Below are 12,601 nucleotides of genomic sequence, written 5' to 3'. Positions count from 1 at the left end.
ATTTCTGGGAGTTGAAGGCCAAAACATCTGGGGGGACACAGATTGAGAACCACTTTTCTTGCAGCTGGTTCTGCTGTAGGGAGGAACTGGCTGCTTTCTAACTTTCCTGACTCTGGATCTCTGCAGGCAGGCTTTGTGGGAAGCCCAGGGTTACTAGAGAAATTGCCAGTACTTCAGCACAGTCCATTTCCTTATTAACGTTTGCACTTCCCACACAACCTGACTGGGCAGACCGGAAGCAGCCAAGTCAGCAATGTTTTACAAGGCAAATGAGGTGGAGAGCAAATAAACAAGCTCTGCCATGTCAACTTCTTTGTCTGCTGACAAAGGTGACATCTTTCCGTCTCCATCTTCCAGGGAGGAAGGGATGACAGCAGCAATTCTTGGCTGGAAAATGGGTTCAATGTTGTGAGGAGGTGAAACTGTTCCCCCGAGACTTTGGCTGTAGAACTGCCCAAACGAAGAGATCGCACAATTATCATTTTAAGCCAGGAGGGCATAGTTGGAGAACCTTGTCCTCCTGGCTTAAAACCATAACTGAGTGATGTCTTAGCTTGGGCAATGCTGCCATAGAAAGTGCACCTCAGTCTGTGTTTCCTGGCATAGATACTGTGCTACAACCCGCTTCAAAAGTCTGTGCAGTTTGTACAAGGCAGCAAATGGGGGCCATGTATTGCTTTTATCTACAGAGAGCAGATTAAACTGATACTCAAGCATTTTTCTGAATCTGTACTCTTGCAAGTCAGAGACAACAGACACAGCATTTGACCAGGATAGATTTTGAGATTTATTTCTTCCTCTATCTCTTACATTTTGTACCACCATGTCTAAAAAAGAGAAAGATGTATCCTCTACTCATACTGGCAGGCTGCCAAAGAGTTCTGCGAGACCTTCAAAGCTTGTGATATTTGAAATCCAGTATAATTACTCAAAACAACATTTTTGTTTTTATGTATGGCTCGCATAGCTATATTTTGGTTGTGTTTATTTTTTTTTTGAGAGAACACAAGGCTGCAATAATAGTTCTGAGCCCATAACTAATAAACTATGTTTTAGATTAGTATAGAAACACCATGCTCCTGTCCACCTTATTCTTTTGACATATGAACATTTTTGCAAACTGCTATAAACAAATGGTTTCTGTTTCTGGCATAGTAAAACAACAGCCCATTTTCTTCCTGCAATATGGTCCCTTGAGAGATGTCTTAAAATATTAAAAATAACAGAAACATCGAGTGACTTCAGGAGAAATCAAAACACAAGGCCCTTTTCACTTCCTTTCATCAAACTATTCAGGAATAAGAAGCTTCAGTTTTAAACATAACTGAGACAGGAAATGCAAAGCAACTGGACTTTCTTTTCCCCAGGTTCACCTTTCCAATAAATGTTTACTTCCATGATTTAAAGAAATAAGCAAAATAGAAAAATGTCTTGCTGTTAAATTAAAAAGCACAGACCATTCACATTTTATTATAAGGTAGCTTAGGTGCCCAGCATTGCTCAGGTTAGGCATTTTGTAATGCTGATTATTAAAAATACTATTTATTTTTTTTTTGCTTTTCTGAACGATCACATAAGAAATGCATACCCATATATACTAATGGTTTTTTAAATAAAATTGTCCAGCTGATGAGCTGCAACTCACACCTGTCCACCTACCCTGTAAGACGGCTCAGCTTTCTTGCAACTCATGTCACCCCAGCCTGACTAGCGATGGGTTAAGGCTGTTGGGGGATGCAGCCTGGAAAGTAAGCTGGGCTGGCTGATTGGGTAGGTGGGCTATGTATGCCCTTGGCCATGGGTGGAAAACATTCAGCTCTCCGGATGTGGCTTGACCCTATCACTCTTTGTCAGACCCCCTCCCCGTCCCACCCCATCCCCCAAGCTTCACCAGTATTTTAAATTGGGTCTTGAATGGTATGTGTACCAAGTTTGGTTTAAATCCCATCAATAGGATTCACGTGGCTCTCCGGGTTTGGCTAGACTACAACTCGCATCACCATTTATCTATCCCCCCCCCCCCTTCCAAAAAAAAACCAACTGGTCAGTATTTGGTGCTGAATTATGGTGGGTATCCATACCAAGTTTAGTCAAAATCCATCAAGCCATGTAGGAGCTTTGTTGACCCAATAAACATACATACATATGAGCATGCATACTTTTGACTCTTTTTTATATAAAGAGTTCTCAACAAAACCCCTGTTTACGTGTTTAGAGATCAAAATAATTATGCTTGGAAGCATTCTATCTTTCTTTTTAAAACATCCATTCATCTTTCATTCTATTAATCTCTGTAGGTTTTAAACATTATTTTCATATCCAACAGCATGCAGAAAGCTCAGGAAAAAATGAATATTTTGCCAGTCATTTAGAATTAATATTTTTATCAGAGGTTTCCATGAGCATTTCAGGATTTTATATGTTCCCTTGTATGTGATTTAAGGAAAACATTTTAAAATTGTGGTGAAACAGTTTATATAGATATTTTAGAATTCATAATTTAATATTTTCAATTTAATTTATGATTCGTACTATTCCTGGTTTGTAAGGATGAGATGAGGAGAAAGAAACTGAAAAAATGTGTTTATTTATCTATTCTAGGTTTCACCGTCCATAAGTGTTTGAAATTATTCCATGGTCTGGACAAAGCGTTCCTTCCCAGAAAAGTACAACATCCAGAGAACCTGAAAGTGTATTGTAACGGAAATGTTTGAAAAAAGAGATGACTAGGAGAGTTCCCAAGAAAGGCCACATAATAGAGGAAATAATATATTGCAAGCAAAATCTTCAGAATAAGTGTTATTGTGAGGTTTGATTTTCTTGAGGAAGTAATAAGAATCCATTTTCAAATAGAGTTGAAGCAGACAGAGTTGTGTTTTTATTTGTCAGCCACAAAAATTATGTTAGATCAAAATTATTAACACCCTTCAAGGAAGTAATTTAATGTTGTATACCAATTTTGATAACTTCTTTATAGTGTTAATTCAGGAATGTTTCAGAATCCTCACATTTCTGTAAACTGGTGGAAAACAACTTGATCCCAATGTTCATGACCAGACCTTACAGTTCAATCATTTAATGTAGTGCCAGTAATTATTCTGTTTTTAAAAATAAATCATGACTGTCGTGCTTTTACAGCATATGCAGCCTTGAACAGAGCAAGACTCATCTGAGATGCAGAGATTTCAAATGTTTCCCTGAGCAGATAAATATGAAATTAAGGATTGTGACACTGATTTTTTTTCTAAAATAATGAAAGCCATGGGTCCTCCACAATTGTGCATCAGTTTTAAAACTATGCTTAGGAACAAAGATATATGGAATAATAAGACTTGGGTGAAAATATACAAGCTTATCCCCCCCCCCCTTTTTTGTTTTTGTTTTTGGTATTTTTTGTTACACTGAATAAATTCTTGGGTTAGGGTAAAGTAAGGCTTCGCGCCTACATCTCACATGCCCACCAAAGGTTCTCCTTCCACCCTACACAGCCCTGTGCTGCTATTATATGCCAACACACCAGTAGTTAGCCATTGGTGAGCCACATGAAATATAGAGGCATTACACTGCCTTTGGTCCTTGGGACAAAACTATGATGAACCATATACTTTCCGTTGTGAGTGCTGCACAAACACATGAGAGGGGAAGGTCCCCAAAGAACACAGCACACACTTTCTCCTTCGCCTTCATTCCTTTGGGTACCACACCAGGACAATTTGGGGAATGGGGGGCCTCTGTGCATCTCCTGAATCTTTCTGCATCTTCTTCCCTCTTCTTCTTTTTGCTTGAAAAAGCCTGATGCACTGAAAAACCATGTGCCAAGGGAGGAGAAAGGGGGGGGGGAGCTCTACAGGAATCACATAACATGTAGGCTCTGTGCCTACATGGGGAAGGATCATGCCATATGTTTATTATCTGTACAATCTTCACAAAGGGCCTTGTGAAGACTACAGAAGGGCCTTGGAGCCTACAGCCTGTCTGTGTTGTATGTCGATCATGTGGAGCAAATTGTCTACTTTTATACTATCTTTTAATTGTATTTGTGAAAACATGATACGTTTAAATAGTATAAGGTGGCGTGAAAGGCAGTATGTACTTTATTATATGGGCCCTAAATATGGTGGCTTATTCTAAGCCTATGACATTGTTTACACTAAAAATTGTCTTATATTAGCACTTATTTATCCTTTTAATGTACAACATGAAACATTTGGGCCTGAAATACACAAGGACATGTATTGCAGTATTACTTATGCGCTATTTATCCTTTAAAATGTATGTACATATTACAATTTATTTTTTCCATGTGCCCTGTTTAGTTCTTAATTATAAAAAAAGATATGTATTTTTTTCAGGCAATAAATGGTCTCCCCCTGTGTTTTTTTTTTACCCTCAGAATTTGTGCTTTATTCTGAGACCTTTTAGTTTTAAAATTAAACAATATCCAACTGTATACTCTTGTAATGTCTACTCAAAAGGGACCCCTACAGAGTTCACAGGAAACTTATTCCCAGGTAACCTGTCATTGCATCAATGGAAGAAGATGTTTCTGCCAACACAATGGAGGAAATTGCCCCTTTTCCTTTTGCAGTCAAAAAGGAAAGGAAGCGTGTAAAAAATTCTGATGAGCTTTTCAACATAAAAAGGCTGCTGGGCAAGGGAGGGAGAGAATATTTATATTAGCATGTCACTTTGGAAGTAGGCCATTATTGCTAATAGAATGATTTCATTTCCCTAATATGCTGTTGTATTTACATTAGATGAAGAGGATGTACCACATATACTCCTATATTAGTTGACCTCACGTATAAGTTGAGAGCAGATCTGGGTGGCCAAAATGACATATTTTGATATGACCTGTGGACAAATTGAGAATCTTTCCATGCAGAGGAGAAAGCACCAACTGCCCCAGGGAATTTTTATGTTTCTAGAGCTAAATATCCCCATGTATTTACAAAATCCTATACAGTCTCATATTTTTACCTTCTAAATGTTTGATGAAAGCTCTTTTTTTTTTTTTGGTCGTGTCAGGAGTGACTCCTGGTGTGAGAGAATTGGCCGTCTGCAAGGACGTTGCCCAGGGGACGCCTGGATGATTTGATGTTTTTTATCATCCTTGTGGGAGGCTTCTCTCATGTCCCCACATGATGAGCTAGAGCTGATAGAGGGAGCTCATCCGCCTCTCCCCGGATTCGAACCTGTGACCTGTCGGTCTTCACTCCTGCCGGCACAGGGGTTTAACCCACTGTGCCACCGGGGGCTCCAGATGAAAGCTCTGAAATGTTAAAAATAAGTAATCATACTAAATGGCAAAACCAATATTTTCTGCCTTCTTATTGCAATCTGGTAAATCAGGAGTCCCCAAACTTTTTAAACAGAGGACCACTTCATGGTTCCTCAGACTGTTGGGGAACTGGACTATGGTTTGAGAAAAAATATGAATTAATTCCTATGCACATTGCACATGTCTTATTTGTAGTGCAAAAACAAAACAAAAACCATGAAAGAACAATATGTATTTAAAATGAACAATTTTAACCAACATAAACTTATCCGTATTTCAATGGGACGTATGGTCTTACTTTTGGCTGATGAGATAGTCAAGTCAATTATTTATTTATTTATTTATTTATTTATTTATTTGGGGTTCTTGTACCCCGCCCTTCTCACCCCGAAGGGGTCCCAGGGCGGCTTACAGCTGCAAGGCGCACTTAGACGCCTGCTACACAAACAATCATCACAAAAATATAACAGTACAAATTCCCACAATTCAACATTATCCAATAAAATCAGTAAAATGATAAAATCAGTAAAACAATACAGACCTGGATCTTCCCTCCTACCTATCAGTGTACATTAACTCAAAGATCTGTTTTTGGTTCCATTTCGACAATCCTGCCGATCTTACACATCTGATTGTCTTATTTGGTTGTCATTGTCTAATTGCCTGGTTGCCCAAAGGCCTGGTTCCACAGCCATGTCTTCACCCTCCTCCTGAAGGAGAGGAGGGTTGGTGCTGTTCTGATTTCCCCCGGGAGTGAATTCCACAGGTGGGGGGCCACCACTGAGAAGGCTCTGCTTCTCGTCCCCACCAGCCTCACTTGTGAGAGTGGCGGGGTCGAGAGCAGGGCCTCCCCAGATGATCTCAAACTCCGAGGTGGGACGTAGAGGGAGATACGTTCGGACAGATACACTGGACCAGAACCGTATAGGGTTTTGTAGGTTAAGACCAGCACCTTGAATTGTGCTCGGAATTGAACCGGCAGCCAGTGGAGCTGGCACAACAGGGGGGTGGTATGCTCCCTGTATGTCGCTCCGGTGAGCAATCTGGCTGCCGCACGCTGGACTAGTTGGAGTTTCCGAACAGTCTTCAAGGGCAACCCCACGTAGAGTGCGTTGCAGTAGTCTATCCGGGATGTAACAAGAGCGTGGACCACCGTGGCCAGATCAGACTTCCCAAGGTACGGGCGCAACTGGTGCACAAGTTACGGGCGCAACTGGATTATTGTTGGGTGCCTTCAAATTGTTTCAGACTTAGGGTGACCCTAAGTCTAAAGTTTAGATGGGGGTGGGTAAATAACCTTGGAAGGCCACATCAGGCCCGCAAGCCCTAGTCTGAGGACCCTTGTGTTAGATGAACAAAAGAGTCAAGTGAAACTGTCCTGTAATGATACCACAGCACCTTATGATAACTTATGTATCTTATGTAACTTATGTATGTTCTTATACTGGATTGCTTGTCTGAGCATCTTGTTGCTGAGGAGCCTGACCTAGAGCTTTACAGCTGTGTAACACAGAGCAAAATCATGTACTTCTTCCCAACATTTTTTACTGGAAAAAGCAGCTTGCGTGCTGATTTCTGCTTAGGAATGCTAGGTCACAAACTGGAAAAGTTGCCTGTTTCTCTAAAATGAGGTTTCCAGCAGTGAAAGAGGATTCAACGGTGCTGCTCTTCCCTGGATACTATTCTTCGCTTGCTAAAGAAAACAGGGCAAGAGAATAAAGAAACATCTGCATTTCTTTTAGCTACTTCAGAGCTATCATGACTCCATCACATGCACATAGGGTCTGACTTATGATAAGGCAATCATATTACCCCTGGTTTACATACTATTAAGTGCACAGACTCTGTCCAAAAAAATTAAGTTAGTAACCTGTTTTGTTATTTGCCATCAAGTCAACTGGCTTATGCTGACCCTTTAAATAAGAGACCTCCAAGAGCCACAGTGATCAACTGTTTCCACAGGTCTTGAAGACTTGGGTCTATGGCTTCCTTGGTTGAACCAACACAGCTGGAGGGAAGTCGCATTGTTTTTCTGATACTTCTCACTGTATCACACATTATTTTCCAGTGAGTCATGTCCAAACTATGTACAACAGCCCCAATGACAGCTAACTAAAAAAAAATTAATCCACAGTCCATTCCCTTTAGAAAATGAAATTATGCCATACCACTATAATTCAAGCAGTCACTTTAACATCAGGGTGAGAGGGAATGCCATCTTTTAGTCTCATTCAGAAAAAAGGGATTTACTCAAACAATTCAGTAATATAGTGTATATATAGTAAATAATATGGTAAAAGGAGAAAAGCAATGGGACCAATGAAACGTTAATGCTTTTTATATATACAGTGGTATGTCAGGACAGCTTATACATGCAAAGTTGCTTAAAATTTTGTGCATACTGGCCACATGCAGTGTTTTTCTGAATGCTACAGAACAGGGGAAAGAATGCAGGTGGGAGCACTTTCTGGGCCAGCTGAGTGTAACTCGGCAAGGGGAAAATAAATTCACTGAATTGGAATCCAGCAACAAAATGAAAAAAGTTGAATAATGGCCATGCTAGCCTTGTTAGAAGAAAACCACCAAAACCATGCCAAAAGCAAACCAGACAGCTAGAATTAATCATGTGGCTATTGCTTTCTCTCTGTTGAAAGGCTGTCAAAAGAGTCAGCAGTTAACTTTAGAAAACTTGATCAACTTCCAAATCAGCCTCATACTTAGCAAGATGACATGGTATTTATGAAGCGTTTGATAGTCAGAGACTTTAGACCTGCTGTGGCAATGTTTTTATTTCTGTTAGCTGGAAGCAGACTTTAAATGGTGGTTCCAAACAGCATTTAATTTAACACTATGCCACGTAGCAATTATTTCCTTAATTCCAAAAAGCAAAACGATTAACCAGAGGAAAACAATCCCTCGAAAACCAATATGGGCAAATATTGGTTTCATCTTGTAATTTAAGATCTACTGAGGAGGCCCTGCTCTCAGTCCCACCAGCGTCTCAAACGCATCTGGTAGGGACAAGGGACAGGGCCTTCTCGGTGGTGACCCCCCCCCCCCCCCCCGCTTATGGAATTCGCTCCCCAGCGAGATTAGATCGGCGTCCTCCCTCCTTACTTTTAGGAAAAAACTAAAGACGTGGTTTTGGAGCCAGGCCTTTGGATAGTGAGCACAACAGCACTTTAGGCACTGAACTTGGACAGTAGGATTGTTTGAAAATTGGAAATGGCTTTATGACCTGTGATTATGTGATCTATTCTATGTGGTTATGAAATTTTAATTAATATCACTGCTTAATTGTTATGTAATGGATTTTATATTGCTGTTTTATATTGTTATTTTGATACTGTTGGCATTAAATAGTTGCCTGTGTTAGCTGCCCTGAGTCCCTCCTCGGGGGTGAGAAGAACGGGGTAGAAATGGTCTAAATAAAATAAATAAATAAATAAATAAATAAAAATAATGCATTGGGTCACAAAATAAATCAAACAAAAGCCATTATAGGCAGAATTCTCCAGTTTAATAGTCCTGGAAAAGTACAATAGGATTTTGTCAGTCTACATAGACTTTTATTTCATACCAAAAACATTGCACAAATAAACAAGTATAAAACTGATAAAATAGAGGGAACACAAGCGGCTAAATAATTTTAGACCAAAAACAGGCAACAGCAACTGCATTGTCTGTAGCTTTAAACTGTTCTTCCTCTGTGTGTGAAGCAGGGCATTACGGACAAGCATACAGATACTGAGTTGTTTGTTCTGCTCCACAGTCACAAAAGGTGGACAATTCTAGACAGTGCCACTGAATCAAGTTATCTTTTGATCTCCCAATCCACTTCAGATTCTGTTCAGGGACTTCCAAGTTGCCCATTCTTGGTTTGCCCTTGGAGGCAGACCCTAGTAGGGGGCTATCAATTTGGGATTTCCTGGTTTAGCTGCCCAGAGGCTATTCTTGCTGTTGCTTGATGAACATTAAAATGAGTGATGGTTCTCATAAAAATTTTCCTTGATTTGAGTCTACTGGAAGGAGGCTGATAGCCATGCAGTGAATGGCTTTCACAGTGTTCAACCTTAGTGTATAGTGCCCTGCTCTGTCTCATATAGCTGACACCAAGTTCTGAATCACAGAATTCAGCACAGGGTTGAATGTGTGTGAGTAAAATAGGTTAAATCCAAATGGAAGTGTTGTTGGTCAGTAGGAAAACTAATCTGGGATTGGGACAGAGCCTGTTCTGGATGGGAATGTGTTCCTGAATGGTTAAGTTTATAGTTTGGGGTGCTCTTTAATCCAGTCCTGCTTCCAGGAAGCCAAGTGGGAGCTGTGGCTAGGAATATCTTTGCTCACCTTCAATTAGAGCATGAGCTGCACTCTTTCTATAATGACCCATCCCTTAATCATGTCCCAATTAGAATAATAGAATCATAGAGTTGGAAGAGACCACTAGGGCAATCCAGTCCAACCTCATTCTGCAATACAGGAACATACAATCAAAACATCCCCAACAGATGATCATCCAGCCTTTGCATAAAAACCTCCAGAGCAGGAGCCTCCACCATACACTGAGGCAGTGAATTCCACTGATGAGCAGCCCTTACGGTCAGGAAGCTTTCCTAATGTTTGGGTGGAATCTCTTTTCCTTCAGATTAAATCCACTGCTCTATGTCCTAGTCTCCACAGCAGCAGAAAACAAGCTTGTCCCCTCCTCAATGTGCCATCATGTCCCCTTTCAGACTTCTTTTTCTCCAAGCTAAACGTATCCAGTTCCCTAAGCTACTCCTTGTAGCCTTCGTCTTTCAAACCTTCAATCATTTTGGTCACCCTTCTCTGAACACATTCCAGGTTGTCATTATCCTTCTTGAATCCCCCGAACTGGATACAGTGTTAGTCCAGGTGAGGTCTGACCAAAGCAGACCACAGTAAAACTACTGTAACATGCTCTGATTATTTTTAAAAGGAAGGTTTTTATTTTTTTATTTTCCATCCATCTCAATCATACATTGCTTTAGGAGCCCTGGTAGGAGGCAATAAAATGCCCTGAATAAATAAACAGTTTGCAGAAGTACCACAAAAATATCTGGTTAAAAGTAACAAACTGACTAATAAATGCTAATGTACTCAGCAGTTATGAAATGTTTACTATAATGTTTGGGAAGAGATTGCACAAAATGAGATGAAAGGGAGAACATAATGGAACCCAAGATGAGAGCACATCTGGCTGGCTGAAACACCTGCAGTCTCTGCCTGTTGTGGCTTTTATCATTGGGCCAAATATCTCCTGGTTCATAAAAGCTCTCAGAACAATATCCATGTGAGAATACTGGAGAACCAACTGTTGGGAAAGTTATGTCACCCAAGCTCTCAGTTAGAGCCTTCCCTGCAGAGTTAAGAGTAAAAAAACAAAACAAAACAAAAACTAGCAGATTCTAGCTTTCTAGCTGGGACCTTGGAGGCTGAAGCGGCGCCCAGTAGGAATCGCAACTTCCACCTGTATTATTGCAGCTGTTTCAAAAAGCATCAGGTCAGGTCATGAGCTTGAAGGTCCATCAAGATCTGTTTTTATAACTGCAAGTAACACATTTCCATCACAGCTGTTGCCACTATAATTGTAAATAAGCAAGAGCATTCAATGTGAAAATATTTTGTTATTGGTCCGACCTATGTTTTCTAATGGCTAACCCTGGCTGCTGTGTTTTATTCATTCACTAGTGCAGGCATGGGCAAACTAAGGCCCAAGGGCCAAATGTGGCACTTACCTCAGGCCCTTCTCATTTCCCCTGTCCTCTCGGCATAAGGACATGATGGCCTGCTGCATCCTTATGCAGAAAGGAGGGAGGAAGGCGCGCAGCAGCTGAGAGCCCTCTGGAGCACTCTCGGACATCACCTGTCTCACCCTCCTCATGGTATAATGCTGAGAGGACAGCCCAAAGATTAGGGAAGGAGGATTGGGGAGGAGGGTTGGGGCAGCTACTGCATATTTTGTTTTCCTCCTGGCATAAGGATGGGTATAAAGGATTGGAGATTTATTCGGGGAACATAATCCCACCAGCTGTACACCACTTGTGACTGAATTTGGCTTCAGTGTTTAAAAACCCAAAATCAAAAGCTGTGAATAATCTGGAACATTCTTCTGGCTAGAAAACCTTTTGAAAGAGCTCTGGCACCCACCAAACTTAAAAGGAAAGTTAAGCCCTTGGCTTACTTGAAGTATTTTAGGCAAGAGTGTGCTGGATTAGCACTCAGGCTTCTGAGGTAACACTGAAAAGATTATTCTTTTAAAATATACGCTGCCACCATAGACTTTTGATTGCTGCAGGAAACTACTTTTAAAACGTCACCCACAGAGGCACACGTGAGGCCGATGTTGTAAACAATAAATAAATGATATTTAATTAAGAGAACTTAAACAAAACAGGCAATAAACGCCCTTCCCATGGAGGTAAGATCAGCCCCCTCGCTGATGGTATTCCGAAGAAGATTAAAAACCTGGATGTTCGAGCAGGCATTTGGTTAACTCGGTGCAATGAATGGGACGATTATAGATTGGTAATATGGATGACGAAATTGGACCACGATTTTAGTTAAGAGATGCATTGAATAGCGATTTATGTGTCAATATTGTGTATTATGTTTTTATGGTTTTAAATTGTATATTGTGGATTGTGTATCTTGTTGTAAACCGCGTTGAGTCGCCAGCTAGGCTGAGAAACGGCGGTATACAAGTACAGTAAATAAATAAATAAATAAATAAGCTTTGCTGTTCAGAAGTATTGACTTAAAAGCATGTGATTTCTTTAAACAGTTCAACTTTAGTTGCACATAAACACTCATCTCTCCCTCCCGAAATTACTGACAGGATTTCTTCTCTGAAAGTAATTCTAAACTCCACCACAGATAGCCCCTCCCTGGATCTATCTCTACACTCTTCCACCAGCTATCTTCCCTAATAGCTGTACAATCTTCTCACTAGTTTCCTGTCGTAGTCAACTGTGAATGGCACAATGTGGTATTCCTGCGCCCGCACAGGCCAGCTTCGGAACCTTCTAGAAAGTTTTAAAGAATTGTATCCCCCTCTGGGCTCCACCTCCCACTCCTCGAGTATGTAAAGCCCCTGGGTGGAGCCAGCCTTTCATCCTCTTTTTTCCGCCGTTAGCAGAGCAGCTAAACGAACCTCTAGATCTTATCTGACTTTTGGCTTGTGACACGGACTGTTTGACGACTTCTCAAGGTACTCTATCCCCCTCGACTCCGGATCGCTTCAAGGACTTCTCTTTAGGTGCTTCCCCAATTGAGCCTGGACAGCAAAATGGCCACTACCTC

At 40.8% G+C, this 12,601-nt stretch overlaps 1 protein-coding gene across 3 annotated transcripts in view; it reads left to right on the top strand.

Moving 5' to 3' along the window:
• The window catches only part of PHACTR2 (phosphatase and actin regulator 2), a 99,239-nt gene extending 94,879 nt beyond the window's left edge, over window positions 1-4,360 (top strand). For all 3 annotated transcript variants that reach the window (XM_060753492.2, XM_060753495.2, XM_060753494.2), the window contains one exon: window positions 2,602-4,360. In XM_060753492.2, the coding sequence (XP_060609475.2) occupies window positions 2,602-2,617 (16 nt within the window). In that variant the 3' untranslated portion in view covers window positions 2,618-4,360. The remainder of the gene's footprint in view (window positions 1-2,601) is intronic.
• Window positions 4,361-12,601: the final 8,241 nt, after the last annotated feature.

This window comes from Anolis sagrei, chromosome 1 (genome assembly GCF_037176765.1).
Source record: "Anolis sagrei isolate rAnoSag1 chromosome 1, rAnoSag1.mat, whole genome shotgun sequence".
Lineage (NCBI taxonomy): Eukaryota > Metazoa > Chordata > Lepidosauria > Squamata > Dactyloidae > Anolis > Anolis sagrei.
Note: the sequence above shows the minus strand (reverse complement) of the source record. Positions and strands in the feature narration are given on the sequence as shown.